At 41.9% G+C, this 21188-nt stretch overlaps 1 protein-coding gene across 2 annotated transcripts; it reads right to left on the bottom strand.

Moving 5' to 3' along the window:
* Positions 1-396: 396 nt before the first annotated feature.
* On the bottom strand, positions 397-20970 carry c16h20orf194 (chromosome 16 C20orf194 homolog). 2 transcript variants are annotated; one of them, XM_037071175.1, is made up of 37 exons: positions 20789-20970; positions 19757-19836; positions 19486-19611; positions 19258-19382; positions 18840-18936; positions 18516-18622; positions 18358-18435; positions 18140-18241; positions 17780-17835; positions 17551-17686; positions 17100-17181; positions 16886-16922; positions 16691-16775; positions 16527-16603; positions 16370-16414; positions 16210-16255; positions 16016-16127; positions 15759-15829; positions 15607-15654; positions 15430-15520; positions 15192-15295; positions 14934-15077; positions 14646-14731; positions 14424-14525; positions 13675-13778; positions 13439-13529; positions 13196-13330; positions 12924-13049; positions 10486-10523; positions 9294-9429; positions 8851-8937; positions 8032-8138; positions 7667-7741; positions 6692-6879; positions 6501-6566; positions 5748-5841; positions 397-5477 (listed from the first exon to the last, which is right to left on the bottom strand). In XM_037071175.1, exons 1-37 carry the CDS (start codon positions 20842-20844, stop codon positions 5371-5373), a joined length of 3447 nt encoding a protein of 1148 aa, XP_036927070.1. In that variant the 5' UTR covers positions 20845-20970; the 3' UTR covers positions 397-5370. The 2 variants fall into 2 exon arrangements, with proteins under 2 accessions (XP_036927070.1, XP_036927069.1); XM_037071174.1 differs by having other exon boundaries at positions 13439-13527; positions 13661-13778; positions 20789-20969.
* Between the last annotated feature and the right edge of the window lie 218 nt (positions 20971-21188).

Genomic DNA, 21188 nt, shown 5'->3' with positions numbered 1-21188 from the left:
AAAGTGTGTTATGTGGGGCAGGATTCCTCACATTCTCTCAGCACCGTTTCAGCTGCCATTTCTCTTTAACGAAGTGTGTTAATAGCCGAACCACTAAACACACACACACACACACACACACACACACACACACACACACTCGGCAGACTGTTTCTGTTTAGTCTAGCTCTCCCAGGCCCAACAACAGAGAGCTCACCGCCTCAGCTGGTGCTGATACATGGTTTGGATGCGCAGAGTGAATCCGTGTCGTCTCACCAAGTGTCAAATCCACTACTATGTCAAACTGGCCGCGTGTGAGGCGGCTGACATCTGAGAGCAAAACTGTTATCGCACAATCACACAGCAACAGAACGCAGACTTTCCTTAAGAAATAATAATAACAGAGAAGGACAGGGGTTGATCAACCATATAAATATTTAATGGATTACGTGGTGCAATAAAAACAACAGTTAGATTATAAAAGCATCAGTCACAGGAAAAAAACAGAAGTTACAGTAGTTTTGTGCAAATGCAATTCAGTTTGACTTGACACGCTCGCAGCATGTTAACACCCTCAAAACTAAATGCGGAGGTCAGTTTGGCACTTTTGAAGTTTTTGCTTCTCATCACAATAGAGACAATAAATTATTTTATAAGTTAGTTTTTTCTTTTTTTTATTTTGGACGGCCTGTAGATGGCAGAGAAAGAAATGAGCCCTTTGCTTTTTTTTTTTTCTCCCTCAGATCTAATTCTGCCATCGTGACATCAAACACCTCCCAACTCGAATCGTTACTGTTCCTCGACAGCTGCATCGCGGCTACAGACAGAAGATATTAACCACAATTTCACCCCCATCTTCTTCTGCAACACTCGAGATTGATGGGACAAATATGTAATCTCAGGTTTGGAAATAATAAGTAGACCTGAGCAAATTCCTCTCGCTGTCTGTGAGGACAGTGGGGTGAAGAGCCCGTGATTCCCTTTTAACCTCCATAGGACAGAGCGGCCCAAACAATTAGTACCAGCGGTCCCCTGAGGCCTGAGAAAATTTGGACAGTTAAAAAATCCATTTCCGAGCCGCCTTCCTCCAATAAGCACAAAAATACCACAGAAATATCCACTTCGTCAAGAAGTGCATACATTCCACACCGTTGGCCCTTTTGGAACATCGGAGCCAATCATCAAAACTAGAAAAAGAACAAAAACCTTCTCGCACTGCGTTATCACGCTGCAGCGCGAGAACGTCACATTTCAACCCCTTTATATAAAACCAATTAACACCAAACTTTGTTTTTGTCCTATAACTTCAGCTACAAAAACGGCTAGCCTCCACGCACAGGATGAAGACAGCAGGGTGCTCGGTCTGCCAGAGAGTTGCGTAGCGGTCGCGCTGAGAGGCTCGTGGAGGGCTCTGTGGGCCCCCAATGTGCAGTAAGAAGGGGTCACCCAACTTTAGTCACAAACTCAATCTGCATTTTCTTTTTTTTTTATCCATACTCTGATACAAAGCTTTTTTGTATCCACACTAGGGCTGGGCATAAAAAATAAATATAAGTGTTTCTATTTTAATTAGCTAAAAGAACCCGAACAAAACGCAGCTTTGCTTCTAGTGTTTGTATCAACTGATACGATGTGTTGCTCATGAAATGAATTCAAATGCGCCACCAATAAACGTACCACTGTGAAAATAAATTAAACTACAGTCTCAGAACTGTTCTGGTTCCAGCCCTCGCTGTGGAACCCAGCCTGTACGCCCACATCTTTTTGATTAGTTTGCAAGAATACCTGAATCGTCCCCGAGCCCTCCAGCGACCAACCCCCGCGTGACGACGCCTACTTTACCCTCTGGCTTAGTAAAAACACATTGCTTTAAACAACAACTCCATGGATTCCTTTCACCAACACTGTTGAAGGACGGATCCTTTGCCTGACAACACCTCCTCCCCCTGTGACGGAGGGAGGGATGGAGCTCTGAATGCAGCTTTAATCTCTGCTCTTCTTAGCCGTAGCCAAGGCACTGCTGGATCAGAGAAACCTGACATCTCACAACCGATCAGATTCTCTCTTTTAGTTTTTTTTCCTACAAAAAAAAAAATTGCATCTGCTTTTGCTTTTTTTTTGTAGCTTGTGCGAGAGGAGACGTTTTCGCTCGCACCTTCAGTGTTCAATTCTCTTACAAAAATACTATTTGTCACTTTGAGGTAATTCAAATTTCTTCGCAGATATGTAAAATAAAGGTGATTCTTTTTTTCTCTTTGTTGTACCAGTTTGGTGAAAGGCAATTTTTGTCAGGATATATGTGGCATCATATTTCACATGACATCTCAACACATGCAAAATAGTGTAGACGTACTTAGTAGTAGCAGTCGTGTATATATGTGTGTGTATATGTGTTAGTGTTAATTTGATTTAAATATCACAAACATCTTATGTAACCCTCGACTCTTTAAGGACTATCTTCTGATCTCGTGGGCCAATTATGGGTTCAGATTCTCTGCTCTCTGACGTGTGGAGCAGGTTTTCAAAGTTGTGGCACCTTCAGTCTCCCGTACTTCAGCCTCAGACTGTTCCACTGTCAATCAAGGTAACTCTCTGCAGTATTACGTAACTCCAGAACGACAGCAACTGTTGCTCAAAAAGAAAAAAAAAAAAGAGGGCTTTGAGAGTACATCTCTGAAACGCTAAACAGGGGATCCAGCTTAAACAAGAGTTATGACTTTGTCAACAAGCGGATTTATGTTACATATTATCCTGCTCTGCTTAAAAAAAAAAAAAAAAAAAAAAAGCACTGTAATCTGTTTGCATCTTAGGTAATGTTTTTTTTTTTTTTTTTTTCCTGGTGGCATCTCATTTGGCAACAGAAAAGCCCTTCACCTGTTGTTCAGACTTGTTACGGCGTTACGTGAACTTACAAGCGCTCAAAGGCCGAATCCAGCGGACGACAGAACAAAAGCTGTGAGAGACTGAGAATTTAGTGGCTCGCTTTTTTTTTTTTTGCGTGTTGTCGTCCTTAAAGAGCTCTTTGAGGATACTGTAAGTAGACTATATAAAAACCACAAGGTACAATTGCACTTCTTTCATCGAGTAAAAGAGAAGGACTGAGAGAGAGGAGCTAATGGAATGAGTAACGCGGGGCGAGCTGCTCCTCCTCTCCCCCTCTTTTGCTGGCTGGAACATGCCAGGGTAATACATGTCATTGCTATGTTATGTGCTATTCTATGCAATTGTATTATTCATCTAAAAAGACAGTGGCACATCTAGCATAGGATGGTATGGCTTGTTCGGATCAAAGTGGACGGATGGGGCCAGCAGTGTCAGGATCATTTGAATCACGATCGATCCGGTGGGGAAAATAACTCGCCAACGATGTTTTCACTCGCGGTTTGTCCGCCAGCTGAAAAACAAAGTTACTGATTCTCTCAATCTTACTGGCTGTTGACAGCGCTGACAGGCAGACATGGTCCCACTGATCTAAAAATATCTGCATCAAACAACAGTGAATACTAGCAAGCATTCCCCCCCCTCCTCTGCTAAGGAATAAGATTAGGGACTTAAAATATTCTCTTAGCAGAAACACCCTCCCTCTCTTATCTGAAATGATAAAAATCTCACAGGACTCAACATCGAGTACAGGCGCTTATTTTTTTGGTACAAAGTTCAAAAGGCTAATGTAATAAATCGTACCATTGTAGTAGCAGCAGTATGCACGCACCTTCGTGTGCATTTAAATGTTCCTTTTTTAAGTATCAATTCAGCACCCCTGTCTGTATAGTACACTGCTGACCCCATAGAGAACGAAAGCCGTTACATCTCCGGAGACTGTAGAAGGGTTCCTACACATTTTACAGCTTCAAGTGTGCTCATTTAGCACACTTTTACTTTGAAATTCTTATTTGGTTAAGTGGGTTTTTATACAACCCAAATGTGCAGCCAAATGACAACTCAACGTGTCATTTCACAAATATTACTAAGAGCTTATCAAATACATTTTTTTCCTTTTTAAGTTATAACATTTCAAACATCTCTGTGTAGGAACCCTGGTTAGAGGAAGACATGCATAGAACGTTAGTGTGACACACGATCGCAGAGCAAACAGGAGCATAACTACCCATTTAAGCAGGACATGAAGTCTGATTCTCTGCAACATCACACCACTAATACAAAGCCTCGGGACCTTTCACTAAAGGCTCTACTCGTGTTTACCCACACCTAACCACCAAACAGGAAACTGAATCCAGGTTTTTTCCCGGATTTTATCATTTTCCCCCTTTTCCTACCCTAAAAGGAATGTTCACATTAATGACAACAAACGAACATTTGGACCGAAATGGTGAAATGTGTCATCCCAACCTGCTGCTGTGAGCTTTAGCTTAACTTTCGGTGTCTTCCTGCTTTCTCGCTGTTCAATAGCAGCATTAAAATGAACAGAATACAGTTTCTGGTGGACACAAAACCTCAGGAAGTGATTTAATGTGTGTCAGCCTCAGCTGTTTCATAACTACGACACTTTGCTGCAGGGACTGAAGTCTGCTTTATTGCACTTTCATTAGATTCACTTTAGGAGTCTTAAAATAAAGCACTGGGACGGCGTTTAGCTATGTGATTAATGGCATCATTCATCAGTTGTCTGCAGCCAACAGGCTGTCCAATGTTTACAGCTCTATGGCCAAGCGCTCCCTCTGCTGCAGCGTGGCACGCAGACAAGATAACAGGTGGGCCATGGATTGGGTGACAACAGAGGAGGAGCGATTCTTGAGAAACCCCACCAGGGAGCCCACCAGAATCACACGGCTATCCATGCCTATCCAGAAATAGAGGCATTAATTTGCCAACTGTGATAAACAGAAACACACAAGCTGCAGGAGCGTGGGGTTGGAAATTCCCTTCAATTGTGAAACGTCTCATAGCTCTCGGGCTTAGTGTCGTAATCACATCGGGTTAAAGATGGACTCTTGTGTTGCGCTATGTTTCAGATTTATCTGCAGTTGTGAGCGACTCTCATTTCTTGCTTCTTAATTTTGCAATGACACCAGTGACCGCAGCAGTTTAACACTTTTATCTGATTAATATGATATCTGACTCGCCAAAGTGCTAAGTGTACCGTTGGTAGTGTTGCAGCGAGGCAACGTGACATAACTGGCGTATCATAGTGATGTCATTGTTTAAAATCTCACCTGCACTCAACCTTTCCATGCTAACAAAGTGACATAGTGGATAGATAACGAATGGACTGCAGCGGTTTGTGCAGATGCATGTGGTGTGAACACACATTGACCATGCGAGTGGAGCGTTCAGTACATAAACCCCATGTTCCCTCCCTGTCCCTCCCACTGCGGCTCCCTCAGAGTTAAACAAGACCGATGGAGGCAGTGGACGTACGGACAGATTCTATCACGGGTCAAACAGGTCAGGCTGTCCCTGCAGCTCCAGCTGACGGTTGAACAGCTCGATCTCTCTGTTGGCCTCGGTGATGTAGTCTTTAATGAACTCTTCCATGTCTGCGGTGACAGCAATGTTAAGGGAAACAGCAGCACAATGACCATGAAGAACAATGCAGTTGCAAGAATACCTGCAGAATGAGTCACGATCGCTGCTTTCTTTGGTCGTAAGAGATCCAAAGAGCAACTGTTTCTTTCTGTTAGTCTCTGTAACACACATAAAAACCTCTCCAGTACAGCATTACAGGTGTAAAATTAGATATAGTTGAAGTTCCAAACTTGAACCTTACTCTAACCCTAACCTTTAGCAAGAGTCACTGAGAAGGATACTGGGATGGAGATTTGTTTTTCCTCCAAAAATGTCCACATACTGGTAACCGTTGTAGAAGTAGCCTGGCGGTAGTGGATCCAAGTGCCTGGTGATCTGAAGAGAAACACACAATATCAAGTTCACTCAAGGTTATCGACTGAGAAGGCCCACATCAATATCAGTTCCTGACCCGAGCTGAGCTCTCTCAGAAGATAAGGAAAAACCTCCAAGCAAACAGACAAACAAACAGAACAGCATCAGACCACCAGGAGGACATTCTGCTGAGGCTTGTATCCAACATCAAAGATTTCACACCCCTTTCGCTCCTGCCGGGGCATTTATTGACAATAAGCCTAAAAATAGTGTGTTGGGTTTTCTTCCAAACAAACACAGTTGCGATGTATGCATGTCGATGGATTCCTGTGGGAACTGTGTTGGATGGATGTAATGTCAAACATTTACAAAGCACATTATCGGGGAAATGTTTTGAAAGCTGCATTATATACAGCCACGTTTTTTTCTTCACACTGCTACATTTCCTACCAGCACCGAGTACGATACTATAAACAGGGAAGTGCAAATGTGCATTGTACGCATACATGCCAGTAATTCAATATAGGCACAACAAAGCAGGTGCTAGCCCATAAAAACATTGCTCCTAGTCGACACCCCAGAGGGGCTTTAATGTACTTTGGCCATCACATATTCCACCTCTGGTAAATATAAAATTGCATTGTATGTAATTATATAATTATAAATATAAACACACTCACATGTATGTGCTTGATTTCTTGTGGTGAAAGGGTATTTTTAGTCTTCCTCGGCTTCTTTGTCTGCCTCTGTAAACATCAAACAGAAAACAGCCTTTAAGCTGTTTATTTTCTTACACAGGATTTGATTGATGCTACAAACGAATCTCAGTGTGTATTGTTATCAAAAACAGCAGGGACACTTCAATGCCAACCTGCTTAGCGCACAGTCTGAGCCAGTCCTTAAGGCCGTCTTCAGTGAGGCCGACACCATCAAAGATGAGGAAGAAGGAGGTGTTGGTTCCCTTGGGGCCCGAGGGCAGAGGGCCACTGGTCTGCTCTGGGACGACCCTCAGGCTCCCGCTCGCCGTGTTGTAGCTCACCTCCATCAGCTGGTCTGAGTCTGGAGGTTCCAGAGAAAGAGCAGCTCGCACCCAAGTCGCACATACAGTTTACACCTTGCGTGTGCTACGGCAGCTTCATATGGTAACAGCATGGTGTTGGTGGGGGTGTTAATGTTTTAACATACATTCAACCTCTCTGTTCCCAAAAATGGCTCACAGAACTCACGTGCGTGGCAAAAAAATAAGATTAAACGTCTCAATTATGTCCCAACTTCATGTAAAAAGTAATACTGAGAGTGCAACAGCTTAAATTAAAATAAAGTAAAATAAACTAAATATAAAGTGATGTAAATGATACACTGCTCTACAGACAGACTGGAAACACACTAAAGGAATGTGAGTATCAGGATAGGATCATACAGTAGAGTCTCACACGCGTTCCACACTCCTCTGTCTTCACAACTCTCTACAAATATCTGCACGCTCTCTGCACAACTCCTCACAGCCACCTGCACTCTCTCCTCATGCAACAGCTCTACACAGTCTCCCAATGAAAAAAGAGTGAGAAAACTATGCAGAGGAAACCAAAGCAGTGGACTATGAGCTGAATTCTAAACACCAGACACCAGAGCAACAACCGAGCAGCATTCCTACCGTCAGGAGCTTCTTGCCTGCCTTGAGGGCAACCTTTTCTTTAATTATTCCCAAAACTGGGAAATGCAAATGCAGGTTGAAATATTTACCAAGGAAAGAAGTCATATTTGTTTAGTAATGCAGGACAAAAGCAAGTTGTCAGGAATTCAAAATCTGATCTGAGAAAGTAAAATAAAAACACGTCTTTCCTACCAGAAAATCGGACTTTTCCCCAGACATTGTACACATTTCCTCGGAAGGGGCTGGGCCTCAGCGACGACTTGAGCGCTGCAGAAATATTATTATAGTTTAAGCATAAATTATAGGATTAAACAATATTAAGTTATATTTTCTTGAAAAGCATAGCTGTTGGCAAGATGTCATAAGTGCATCTTTTGGGAAAACAGATTATTTCACAGCAACCGCAGACAATTACTCTGAGACCTCAGTTGTCTCCATATTTGGATGGAGAGGCAGCTTATGCAATCATCCCCAAACCCTGCCAGCTCATATCTGGAGCTTCTGTCACGTGTAACAGTCAAAAAAAAAAAGGGGGGGAGAATTCTTTTCCATCTCACCTTTGCAGCGGGTGACAAATAGAGGCCTCTCTAGGGGGCGGCTGAAAGCCAGGCGGTGCTGGGTGAAGACCAGAGAACCAGAACCGGTGAAGAAGCGGCCTTTGCACCTGAAACACAAAACACGTGCACATAACACAAATGGTGAGAAAGTTAAGTCTGGAGCAAGCCAAGTGTTTGTGCTACATTTTGTCTTTGGCTGGAAAGTTGTTTACTCTACCAGCTGCCCACAGGAAAGAGGCCAGTGTGTGAGATTTGCTGGTATCACTGTGCATGTGGAAGATAAATCTGTTAATACTGATACTCTCTTCAGCAGGTGAAAAAGATTTAGGCCATGGTCAAATAGTTAAGAAAGTATAAAAAGCATCAGACATAAAATAAAGCCTGAAGATGAGTCAATCGAAAGAGCCAGACTGTGGGCAGATATGCAGCATATGATCTGACTGGGGGATTTAGCAGAGGTTCATATTAGGCTGACCACTGTGGCATGAAGGCTGACTGGACAAGCTCCAAAGGGAAGGAGAACCCCTCTGTGTACATGGCAACTGTATGGCCAACAGCTTGTTACTGTGCTGCCAGGAGGCAGCTGGTGATAGAACACAAGATGCCCTGAGGGGCTTTACAGCAATCAGCAGCCGATACCCCCACCACTGCAGCCGAGTGTCAATTAAACCGCAGGGAGGGAGCAGAGGCAGGGCGGAGAAACGCCGAGGCAGGAATCAACACCAATCTGTCGCTCAACGGCCAAAAGGTTGAGTGTGGACACGGGAGGACACACGGGGGTCACAAGCAGTAGAGAGGAACGCAGAATGAGGTTCTTACCATCCAGGGTAGAGAACGTAACGGGCTCTCAACATCTGCGGCTCATTGAAGCTGCTATCAGACAGTATCAGATTCACATCTTCATTCCTAGGTAATAAAAAAAACCCATTACAGTATGAATATGTAACACTAACCGTAACCCACACAGGTTGTATAAATATGTGTATTATAGTTGCGCAAATACAACGTGAAAAAGCCACACAACTGCTTCAGGAAATGTCCTACTTTTAATTACTAAAAATAAGTATTCTTTAAGTACAGACTGCATGGGGAAATGTTCATGACACATCCCTGCGCTAACTGAGCAGAGCTCTGACCTAACATATTCAGACACACACTCGAAAAGCAGAATAAAATGTAGCCTGAAGTGAATATTTTAGGCAAAGATAAAAAGCAGTTAAGTGACTGTTTGCGGCATTGATCACAATTCTGTGGGCGCCTACCTGGTGACAGCTCCTCTCTCTGCCAGTATGAAGGCAGCGGTGGGGTTGGCAGAGCGTACCAACTGCTGAACATGCTGCATGAGAGGGTGCTTCTGCTCTGCTGTCAGCCCGGTGAACACCACTGTACTCACAATACCTGACATAAAACGAGGCACAGAAAGGGAATATGAATTCCAAGAAAAACTGGCTCACTTTCCTGAAAATACAAAACCACATCTGTAATGCTACTGCAGAAATAGCTTATTTTACACAAGGTTCAATTTACTGCAGCTGCACTCCACCTGCAGGTTGAATTTTTTTTTAGGGAAACTGACATTCTGATTCCTTCGAAGAGATTGCTTGGATATAAAACACATAATAAATAATCCTTTGACAGATTAAACTGTGGTGTTTGCTCCTCAGCTCCACTGAGCCAGACTTTCTCCCTGCGGCCCAAATTGGGATTTTTCTGATTCCAGAAACAAAGACAGTGAGGATAATGGCAATGAAATCTTCAAACTGTCACTACAGAGTACAAGACAGACTGTGTGCTCTAAAACATGAAAGAACGGTTGGGGGAAAGGTGTCCTGAGCCTTTCCTGGGATGTCCAATTAAACTTTAATTTTGAGACTTTTTAAGGACCTGGAGCTCCGAGGCAATAGTGGTGCAGAACAGCTGCATAATGAGTGATTGTCGGACCACCATGAGAGCAAGTTCTGTGCAATCTCAAAATGTTAATTTTCTTGGACTGTGTTACATTACAAGGTGTACTAAGCCCTCCACTGCACAAACGAACACAATGACCTCCATATTTGTTTTGGCCTTCGTCAAAGATGGAGGATTGTTCTGCTGGAGTGTGAATCGCAAAAGCTAACCACGAAGCATTGCTGCACATGAATTCATCACTTCACCACGCGCCTGTGTTGGATCTCTAATTCGATTCTTTATTCTGCAGCGAGAGTATGACTGTTATCATTGGATGTGCATGCAGAACTCCTCCTCTTGAACTTTAATGGTGATACTGTGCAACCTGGCAGCATGACATATGTTTGGAATGGCAATGTTGAACAGCTTCCAAAAGAGCATTACAATTCTGGAAAAAATCAATATCAATGAATATAGATGTGGTGTTTCCTCAGTAATACGTAAAACAAAGTTTATCCTCTATTCTGTCGTTGGACAGTCGAACAGTGCAACAGGGACGGGACCTACCTTGACTGCATTGCTCCAACAGCTTAGGGAAAGCAAACCTGATAGAACAAGAGACAGCAGGACATCAAATTAAATCATAATACACAGAGTACAGTTGGGGTTAGGGTCAGATTGTCACTGATGCATTGTGGGAAACACTGTACCTAAGAGAACAGATACAAGAGCTGTGTTTTAATCTATGAAATCATCAGTCCTCTTTATTCTAACTCATGTCTTTTCCAACAATATCATCACAAACAATAACTCTAGTTATGACTAATGGGTGCTTGCCAACGTTGTACAGAAATAAACAGGCTAATTCCATGTTATGGCCCCTGGCGAGCGATCCGGTTATCAATCGTGAGGCTTTTTTCATCAGATGACATCATGACTATGACTGGCAACTGACCAATGTAAAAGCTTTCTGTAATCTCATTTAATCTTAACATAATTTATCCTGAGTTTTCACATCGATCAGTGTTATACACAACTTCTCCGAGCCAAGTTTGCCCCCACACCCCCTCCAGCCTCCACAGACTCTCAGGGAGCCTGCAGGCTGGGGCATCAGCAATTTGAAAGGCATTTATCTTTCCTGTCCTGATGTAATGAACTGTCTACATTCATCACAAAGAATGGATCATGACTGACTGATGAGCTTCGCTGAGGAGGGTGTGCTGGTCGCGCATGTGGACCTGGGGGGATTAGAGGGGCTATGCTGAGGGGGTTGACAGGCAGGTCAGACCTAAGCTGGGCTAACCACACCCAATTAGCGCCATAGTGGGCCTTTGCAGACCTCCACGCAATCTATGGCAACAGACAGTGATAGGGGGCTTGATGAGGAAGACTCAAATGGAAAAGTCAGTGCTAAACAATTTGCAAACTAAACCTCTTATTACACATTTTTCCACTTCTGAGCCGATGAGGCTCATCAGACTTTGACTGGAGGGTCATCACAGCATGTTTATAGCCCAGGATCAAAAACACATTTAAAAAATATATTATTAAAGTTCAGCTCACTAGACAAACATCTTGTCGGAACAAGTCTGGGAGTTTTCATAATCCTGCATGTATGTTCTATTACATACAAACGTTACTGTGCAGAACAGTGACGAGAGCATTTGTTACACCACTTTTTTAATTAAATATCTGGTATAGAAAGATGGCAGCACCACTGTTGTAAAAGCTGGACCCTCTTGATTGAATTTATCTGTATATAAGTATCACTGGCCAACCATGCTTGGCTCTGCAGTGGAAAACAGCCTATTAACCGGAGTGGTATGTCATATTGTGTGGAGCAGCTCAGTCAATCTACGGCAGCGAGAAGCTCTGTAAGCTACATCTAAAGCCTGTAACAAAAGAAGAGTGAGATTAAATGTAGGACTGATCCTCTCTGTAAAAAGGGACCCTGCCTCGACCTCGTCCTGGAAACCTCGAGCGCATCAACAATTTATCAACATCCGGGCCTGTCTGTCATCATCTGCTCTGTCCATATGTTGCTTCAAAAACTGAACTCCATGAAACCCTAAATGTGAATTTCAGGTTCCTCCACTGATTTGTTTTATCTTATTCGACCTCTTTAACTTTGCAAAATACAGCTAAATATGCTGCTAACATTTGCTGCTAGACGCTCACCTTTGTTACATGCAGCTGCATTTAACGATTTTAAACCAAAAAATGTAAGAAGCTAACTGTGCTAGGACCAAATGGAATCTATTTTTGGTGAAAATATATGTTTTTTTGGAACATTCTGAGCACACAGACAGATAGCAGAAGAGCATATTGTGCTCCAGGAGTGATTTGAGTAGTTTTTTTGTTGTGAAACTGGGTCACTGAATCTATTGTATCTGCTGTGAATCCTGGTTGACTGAACTGCCGTTCTCTGGAGCAAGCTGCAAACTTTTCTGTGTCACATTTCACACCTACAAGTGCTGAATATTTTTCTACACATTGGATAGATTTTTGGAGAAGAATTATTTCAGATGCTGTTAATACAAACTTGATATATGCATAGTTTCTTCATAGTAAAAGCCTGCCAGTTATTGGGAACCTGTAATAAACATTGGCACAAAGCAGAGAGCAGTGCTCGAGGACATTTACTGAAGTGTTAAGTTTGCAACTGAGTCAATTCTGAATCAGAACAATATATAATTACTGGTCTTACATTTTTTATTTCAACAATGCAAACAACACAACTTTGAAACATTTTCTTCTGCATATGCAAAGTAACTGACATCTTTGTTTGGTCTCAGTCCATCACACTTAGTTTCAAGCGTATGAAGAGCCTCTTTTACCCATCTGGAAATCTAATCAGTCTACTTCAGTTAGACATTTTGGGATTTTCTTAAATGCCGACTCAGAAACAGGAGGAGATTGATGTTAATGGACATGAATTAACCTGATATACGTTTCTCTTGGCCGGTCGAAGCTTGTCCAAACTTACTCGCAACACAAGACCTCACCTGTGCTCCATACAGGAAGTGAGGGGGTCCACACAAGCAGTTACGGCACCGATGGTGAAGCATGCTTGGACAACTGGGTCGGGGTGGAAAAGCACAGCTTGGACCACATCCAGAACATCTGTGTATCTGCACAGTCAAAACACATACAACTGAGTAAGTCACCACTGAATACTGTTTGATATTGTTCTCTTAAAATACAGAGATTATGAGTCCTGACTTCTCAGTTCCCAGCTGTATCAAGCTGTATCAAGCTGTTCAGCTGGCTTTCTTACCCAGGTGAGAGCACCAACAGACGGGGTTTGCCTCCAGGGCCTCTCTGACTCTCCAGGAAGCTGGACAAGTACTGCTGCAGGTGAGAGGCTGAGAAGCTGTCACAGCTGTCGGGGCCGGGCTCGTAAACCACCCACCTACAGATGGACAAATTATTTTTGTCTGTGTTGTTCTTTTCATTTTTCAGTAAGTATAACATATGTAAGATTTATTAAAAAAGAAACATAATGGATAAAATCTCTCACCTTCCACATTCTTTGTTTAACTGGACCAGGAAGTCGCAGAGTCTCTTCTTATGGCTTCCAGGTAATCCAGTGATGACGGTAATCACAACCTTTACACACAATAAAAAGCCCACATCAGACTTGAATAGTCTCAGCTAAGCTTAACAACGGTAACAATATTTTCAAAGGAACCACAAGCGTTTAAATGAAAAGAATCAACTTCACCTTGTTCAACATGCTCACCTTGTCTCCTTGACTGCTGGCTGGATTCCTCAGCTCTGCAGAGGGGAAGAGCACCCCCAGGTGGTCGTACAGAATTGGCTCCTGACCAATACTACTCAAAGCAAAGTGCTGAAGAAACCTGGCATAGACCACAATAAAACAATCAGTGAGCAGAAATTGGGTCATGACTCACTCGCACAACCAGATAAAAAATGTATGTAGGGACTTATCTTGCATTTGTACTGCAAATTATCAAAATGAGTGCAACTCAAGACTTTAATGTCCTTGCACCAGCCACATCTTTAATTCTCATTACTTACTCTGCTTACATTTTTTACAGCTCAAAGTTATCAATCACGTATCTCTGTGGGAACAGAGCAATTCAAAATGAGACTGCAAATTTGTGCAAAAGACAGCGACTCTTTTTTAGAAGCACTGTACTGTATTTCCTTAAAACAGCCGGATGTCTATTTATACCAGGTGACAGATTTAGGACGGATTTGGGAAGAACATGAATCTGCCAAAGGTGCAGAGTTATCCTTTCATGTATTCTTCTTTGTTTTAGGTTCAGTGGTGGGAAAGAAATGTGTTTATTTTGGCCTAGATAATTAAGTTACGTGATGTTGTATTCTTTCTTTAAGCAGAAAAGACCTTCCAAGTTTGGATGTGGGCTTGCTGCTATGGGAAGACATGCTCTTGATTAAGCAATACCTAGCATTGAATTTTATTACTTGCTCAGTCCAACTCTGGAACACTCTACTGAGTGATTTGAGTGTATACTAACATGTCCTGCTCTGGCAGCTGGGAGTTGGAAGTCTTCAGGCTGCCTCTGCGCTTGGCCACCGGTGGCTCCTGGCTGTCGTGCAGCTTCTGCAGTCTGGTGTGCCTGAAGAGAAAAAATGTCAGCGTCAGACAAATCACAGGCTATCTTAACAAAGTAGTAATAATGTGGCTGTAATGGGGAGTAAAACAGATGTTTAGTTGAAAAGAAAATGAGACATCTTACATGTTTTTCTGGTTCCAGGTCAGGTGATCTTTGTCCACCAATTGCAGAGTAAGTCCAGAGTCAGTGTTCTGCCAAACTGACAAAACCTGAAACCAAGAGACCAAAAGGTTTATACAAGTGAAGCTGAATCTTTAACAAGCATTAAATAAAGAAGATGAAGAAGTACGCCATATAAATCCATCTAGAAATCAATCCAAAGATTAATGTTTTATAAGCATGATGACAGAATCAGCTATGCTCAGATGGTCCGTGTGAATCTTCAGTCTAAAACCCTTTCAGAGGTCATACCTTGGAATAGAAGGCCCTGTGGCTCTTTGACCTGGGCTGAAGAGCAAAGACCAGACACTGGTCCGAGCTGTGGAGAGGGAACGGGAGGTGGGGGAGCAGGCTGCTTTCATACCCCACGAAAAGAGACGCCACAGCGCTGGAGTCCTGGTTAATAAGAGGAGCCTCAAGTCAAACACACGTTGGTAATGTTTTATCGAGGTTTTGTAAGGAACAAACAAAAGAACTGTTTTTTAACTGCAAGGTAACTATAAGTATTACCGGGTCGTAGAACTTGATATTGCTGATGTGATCCTTGGACAGGGTAATGCTTCCATATTGGGAATGGATGAACAGCAGACCCTCAGAGAAGAAGATGATTTTCCCTAAAATTAACATTTAAAAACATGTTAAATGTGCAAAAATTATGCAGAATTGCAAATCTTTGTCAATATTGAATAAAGTTATAGTAAATGAATATCAATCTCATAGAATAAATGCCAATATTAGAAAGTGTCACCTTCTTCGTGTGTGGAGAGCTGGCTGCTGGAGAACACATATGCAGCATCTGCTACAGTCAGAGCAGTTCCCAAACAAGTGCCGTCCTCTTTCTGATGAAGGAAAATACTGTAAGTGATGAGGTTCATGCATAAGGATGTATTCTTGAACAGTAGACACACAAAGCTGCTCGACTTACCTTAGCAAGATGTTGGGCTTGCTCAGACTGCTTGACATCAGATTCCATCTAGAAACAACACGGTTGTAAGACAATGTTGGAATAAATCAATTGTTTACCCCCTGAAACTAAGGATGAAACATGTTTGTTTTTTTCATTTTGTTTACACATACCAGCCAGCATGCATAGCGAGGCACAGTTGTAGTCAGGATGGTGTAGCAGCTGTCTGAGGACACAGTGCCATCTGCAGGAGAGGAAAACACAAGCAGAGACAGATAAGACAAAGAGGTGCAAGATGAATCACGACTCTCTTTGTTACAAAATGACTTTTGCCTTTTTGACCTGCAGGGGGATTGTCTCGCTTAATATATAGTCTGTGTAGTGTATCTGTAATCCATTCTAATTAGACTTAATCTAATCAATACTGTACCTTTCTGTTGAATGTTGATGCTGGACTCCAAGAAGGACTCAGAGAAGACCACAGAGCCCAGGTCCCCGCCATCCCACTGCAGGTCTGGGATGTCATGGACAGTCATGGAGGCCTTAGAAAAAAAAGAAGAATTAGTCAAAATGAAAAAAGCAGGAAGCTTTTAGTCAAGCAAAAAAAAAGCTTCTCTGACATACCGTCTTTATGACATAACGGCTATCTTCATCAGTCAGAGGAATAACCCTGAAAATTAAAAACAGGCTATTTAGGTTAAAAAATATCAATGAAGTGTTAATGAGTTGGGTCAGAAAATAAAACATGTGTGCAGACGACCAACAAGCACTAGTTATCACACACCTTCCTTGCTTATTCACTGCTTGAATGCTGAATTCACATTTGGACCTGAGGAGAGAAAAATACAGAATCAAACCGATTCAAATGACACATTTCATTTCATGCTTGGCTGAAAGTCTCATATACTGGACAACAGCGAGAAGTTCAAATCAATCTGTACCTGAGAGAACTGCGGTACTGACTTAAATTCATTGAGTCCAAAGCCAGCAGAAAGGTGTTCTCTGCCACATCCTTAGCCTATGAGAATAAATGTTTTGCATTTAACAACTGTGCAAGCTACGGAACATTATGAAAGATTCATTTTAAGATGAGTGCTCTTCTTACCTTGGTGGCGCTGGTGGTACAGGAGTAGCATTTAATTCCTGAAAGAACTCCTTGAACAGCAGCTGAATAAATCTGTGACAGAAGTCTGAAAAAAGTAAAATTCATTCAGACATTGTTGAACATTTAACAAACAAACATTTAATCAATCTGTTACAGAGAAGAACAAAACATAAGATCCAAAATTAAATTACTTACAAGACTTCTGTATTCTTTTGCTCTGTGTTTTGATTTCCTGTGTGTGAAATACAGCAGAGTGTAAACAAAATATACACAGGTGCTACAAATAAGGGCTTCTTATATTACACTTAAAACCAAGTCGGCTATGCTCCTTATGGGGCCTGGATTTAACTTCACACAAAGCAACATTTCACAGAAAGATAGCTCAATATTTAAAAAAGTAAAACCTCACCAAGGTACGGAGAGTGGGTGCTCCCAAAGAAATATGTCCGAGAGCAGGATAGAGGTCCTTTTGGAGCCACACACTGCAGAATCTAATGGACAGAAACTTTACATTAATGACATGTTCCCACTTCTCAAAGTTAAAAGAATCTCAACTAGCAAGAGACATAAGATCAGTAATCACTTGTGTTTTGGCACCAGATGTTCAAGATGATTCATCAAACACTGCTCTGCACATCACTCACCACTGGTTGTACCACAGTACTTCACCAGGTGGTGCTGCAGGTCACTTCTGCTTTTTAACTTGAGCAGGTGTGTAATAAAACATCAAATCTTACTCTACTAACCATTTTGGCAAGACGTCCAGCCATTTGTATGGACCCAACAGTAAGGTGTGTGGTTTGCAAAGTTAGCTTTGTTTTTATTTCACAGCAAACTAGTTATTATTTTCATATTCTCACCATGTGTCTGGCTGTAGAACCTCGAGGCCCTGTGCTGCGGACCTGATGACTCTCTGAGGGAAAGTTGAAGGAGTAGCTCTCCAAATCCTCTGAGGATGAATGCTTCCCGAACAACACAAAGGGCTGCTGACTTTTACTAAAATAAAGAAACATTTGATTGAGCAAACAATATTTCTCTACTCTGCAAAACTACAAAACTACAGATGACTTTGTGGAATGTGACTGTTACCTTTTATCTGTGATGTTGCTTGAGATCAGTCCATGAGAGTAATATGTACGGAAAGTCTGTGGATTAATGAAAATAAACTTTATGCAGACCAGACATTGAACAATGAGGTATGGAAATAGTATTTGCGGTTTTTGTAAACTACATTTTATTTACAACAAATGCAGGTGGTCATTAAAGCAGATATCGACTTAATCTCCTCCCAGTCACTACACCTCCACTCCCTCCATGCCCACATCTCTGTTTGCATTTCAATTTGCAAATTTGCTCAAACTTAAGAATGAATCATGTATTCACTCCTCTCATGCTGTACAGTATTTTCTAAACCACATAATCGTAGGAATGTTGTAACACCAAACGTACCTCTCCTGCCTGTGCTTCAGAGAGCTCCAAGATGGAGAGATGGCTCTCCAGGTCCATGCTGGAGAAAAAGCCACTCCACTGCTTCTCAAAGTTCATCAGGTCCTTAAATAGGACAAACAAGACCAAGATAAGAGTACATGTCTGCAAACTAAATATGACTTTGGCGGTCTTTTAAATCTTTAATGCAACAGCTAATGAAAATCGGAGCTCTGTGTTACCTCTGTGAAGACTGTATCTAGGGACACTGGGTCGAGTCTGTTGTAAACCTGCCACAGCTTCTCACTCATGTCCATGAGCTGGAAAAGCAATAGGTAAGTACAATGTAGTAGTACAAATATGTTGTTAAAAATAATTATTTCTACACTCTACCAGATACCTTGTACTTCAGGGTAAAAAAGCTTCCTCCACCGATGCCTTCCAGGGCAAACGCTTGGATCAGGGGCCACTTTTCCACCATAAACATATCAAACCTCTGGATGTGTCCTAAAAGTAACAGCAGGACAGGTATAATTACTGCTGTTGTTGGTGTAATTATCCCGTAAGTACATACTGCCGACACGGTGAAACTAGCAAAAATGACATTGTATTCTAGTTTACTGAGACATAATGTCATGTTACTGTGTGTGTGGGACACATTTCACAAGCTCTTTCACACAGTGTATCGAATGAATGAGGAGATTAGAAATGTGATGATATGTACCTTGGGAGCTGTTTGGTACACCGATTCGGAAGCAGTCCTGCACCATTGTGACAAAACTGGAGATTTTGAACTCCTCTGCTGCCTCCTCATCTTCATACTGTGAGTAGAAGGGGAAACATAACAGGAACTCAAAATTCTGATTATTTACACTGCTGTAAAAGGTCATATTTACGATTGTGTTGGCTTTTTGAGTTTTCAGAGCAATATAAGGCAAGTAACAACTCTGAAAAGGCTCAACTACCTGTGTAGAACACATTGTGTCAGTGATGAAATACCCTATAGCGGTTAAACCTGTAGGCAGGTGGATGGTCAACATGCCTAAATAATCTTGATAAGGTTCCTACTCCTATCTTACACATACAGGAAGCATAATTAACATGAATAATAGCCCTGTAGGGAAGGAGGTGATCTTTTTAACCTCTGCCTCAGTCATGCAGTAGAGATGCAGGTTCCTCCAGTGGGACACGTAAGGCAGCAGGTAACTGTAGTTCATTGGGTTGCAGTACAGGTGGACACACTCTGCCTTAATCAGCAAGATTACATCTAGAAAGCAGACAAGCGACGTGTCAGAGTAGAGCAGTTAAGAAATAAAGCAGGTACAAAAACATGATTCAAAATCTAGTGCACAACACTTGGGACAACTCACCATCCAGCATTTCTTCAGGAAATTCCTCAAGGACGTGTTCCAGATTCAGCTGGTTTCTTCCATACAAGCCATAGAACAGGTATTTTGCCAGCTCAGTGCATCCCTCATTATATCTGCTGTCAATTCCTATAACACACACAAAAAACCCATTTGTATTGGGATGACTATAAATTGTTTTATTCAGCATCTGTGCTACAAAATAACTTACTCGAGTCTTAGTAAGACATGCAAATACAAGCTTAAAGATAATAATTTTTGCGAGATGATATACCGAGAGAGCACAGGATGCCATCAGGAGTAGCAGTTCCACCCTCACAGAGCAGAGACTGAACCTGACGCAGACGACAGCAACTGGAAAATGAAAAAATAAAACACCAGATATAACTAGTTAGTCACAACCTTTATTCAGTTATTTAGTAGAAGCTCAGGAGACAAAGGATCGTCGAATAATCAGAAGGTTCATGTCAAAGTACCCTTGAGCAAGACACTGACCCCCGGTTGCTCCTGATGAGCAGGTTGGCACCTTGCATCGCAGTGTCTGCCATTAGTGTATGAATGTGTGTGTGGACAGATGAATGTGACAAGTGTTATAAAGTGCTTTGGCGGTCTGTATAACACAAACCATCTGAGGAGAAGTGAACTATTCCATCCTCTCTGTAAATAGCCAGTTACTCGCACCTTATATTGAATTTCTTTGTCATACTTCAGGTGAAGTTTACCAGTAGGGTTGAATCTATTCAGTGCATTTATTAACAATGTATGAGACAATCATGATGATAAATATTAATACCCCAAATTAACCCCCCAGTCACGAGTTCACATGTTATGACTAACAAACATTTCGACCACTGTTTTTCTCATAACAACTAGAAATACTCTCTCAACTGATGACGGGATAATGACGAATATGTAATTATGAACTCTTATATGTGCAATTATTAGCGTTGCATATCATTTATTGTGTGTTTGTGTGTCGGAATGCAGTAAAAGATACCACACAATTCATTAGCTATACATCATAATAGCATGTTTAACGTTTTAACAATTACAAATAACGGGGAATTCCTCGACGTGGGTGTTACAAGGTTGATAACTATGTATCTTAACCAGCTAGTTAATATGACCTGTAGCTTGTTAGACATTTTGCTAACATTAGCACTGTGTTTTTTCCGGAACCGTTAACATTAACCGACGATCACAAACCGACAAATATCAGTCAGCGGCTCCGGCTAACGTTAGCCTCGCTAGCTTAACGGTTTCGCTCAGCCGTTGGCCGTGAACACAACTCGATGTTGGCGTTTACCTGACGGCCGGGTTGACTCCCGATAATTTCCCGTTCACTCTCCTTATACCGGCCATTGTAATTTGTTGTCACAGTTCACACAATTTGCGTTTTTAAAGCGATGTATTTTCAGGCTGAATAGCTACATCTCCTCCATCACCCTGGAGAATGTCCACACAAGATAGCAGAGCAACGGAGCGAACCATTTGATATTTAGGGGAGTCCAGAATACCAGTACGATAATTTAGATAGTAAATCGAATACATACACGACAGATTATTAATATTTCTAAAGCATTTTATGTTAATGGCATCATATCACATATTAGCCAAATCAAACGATTAACAAATGTGAATGTATCTGATTTTGCCAGACGGTTTCCCCCCCCATTTTTGTCTGTAGTCCTGCCTTGTTTTGGGCC

This window comes from Acanthopagrus latus, chromosome 16, assembly GCF_904848185.1.
Source record: "Acanthopagrus latus isolate v.2019 chromosome 16, fAcaLat1.1, whole genome shotgun sequence".
NCBI classification, from domain to species: domain Eukaryota; kingdom Metazoa; phylum Chordata; class Actinopteri; order Spariformes; family Sparidae; genus Acanthopagrus; species Acanthopagrus latus.
Note: the sequence above shows the minus strand (reverse complement) of the source record. Positions and strands in the feature narration are given on the sequence as shown.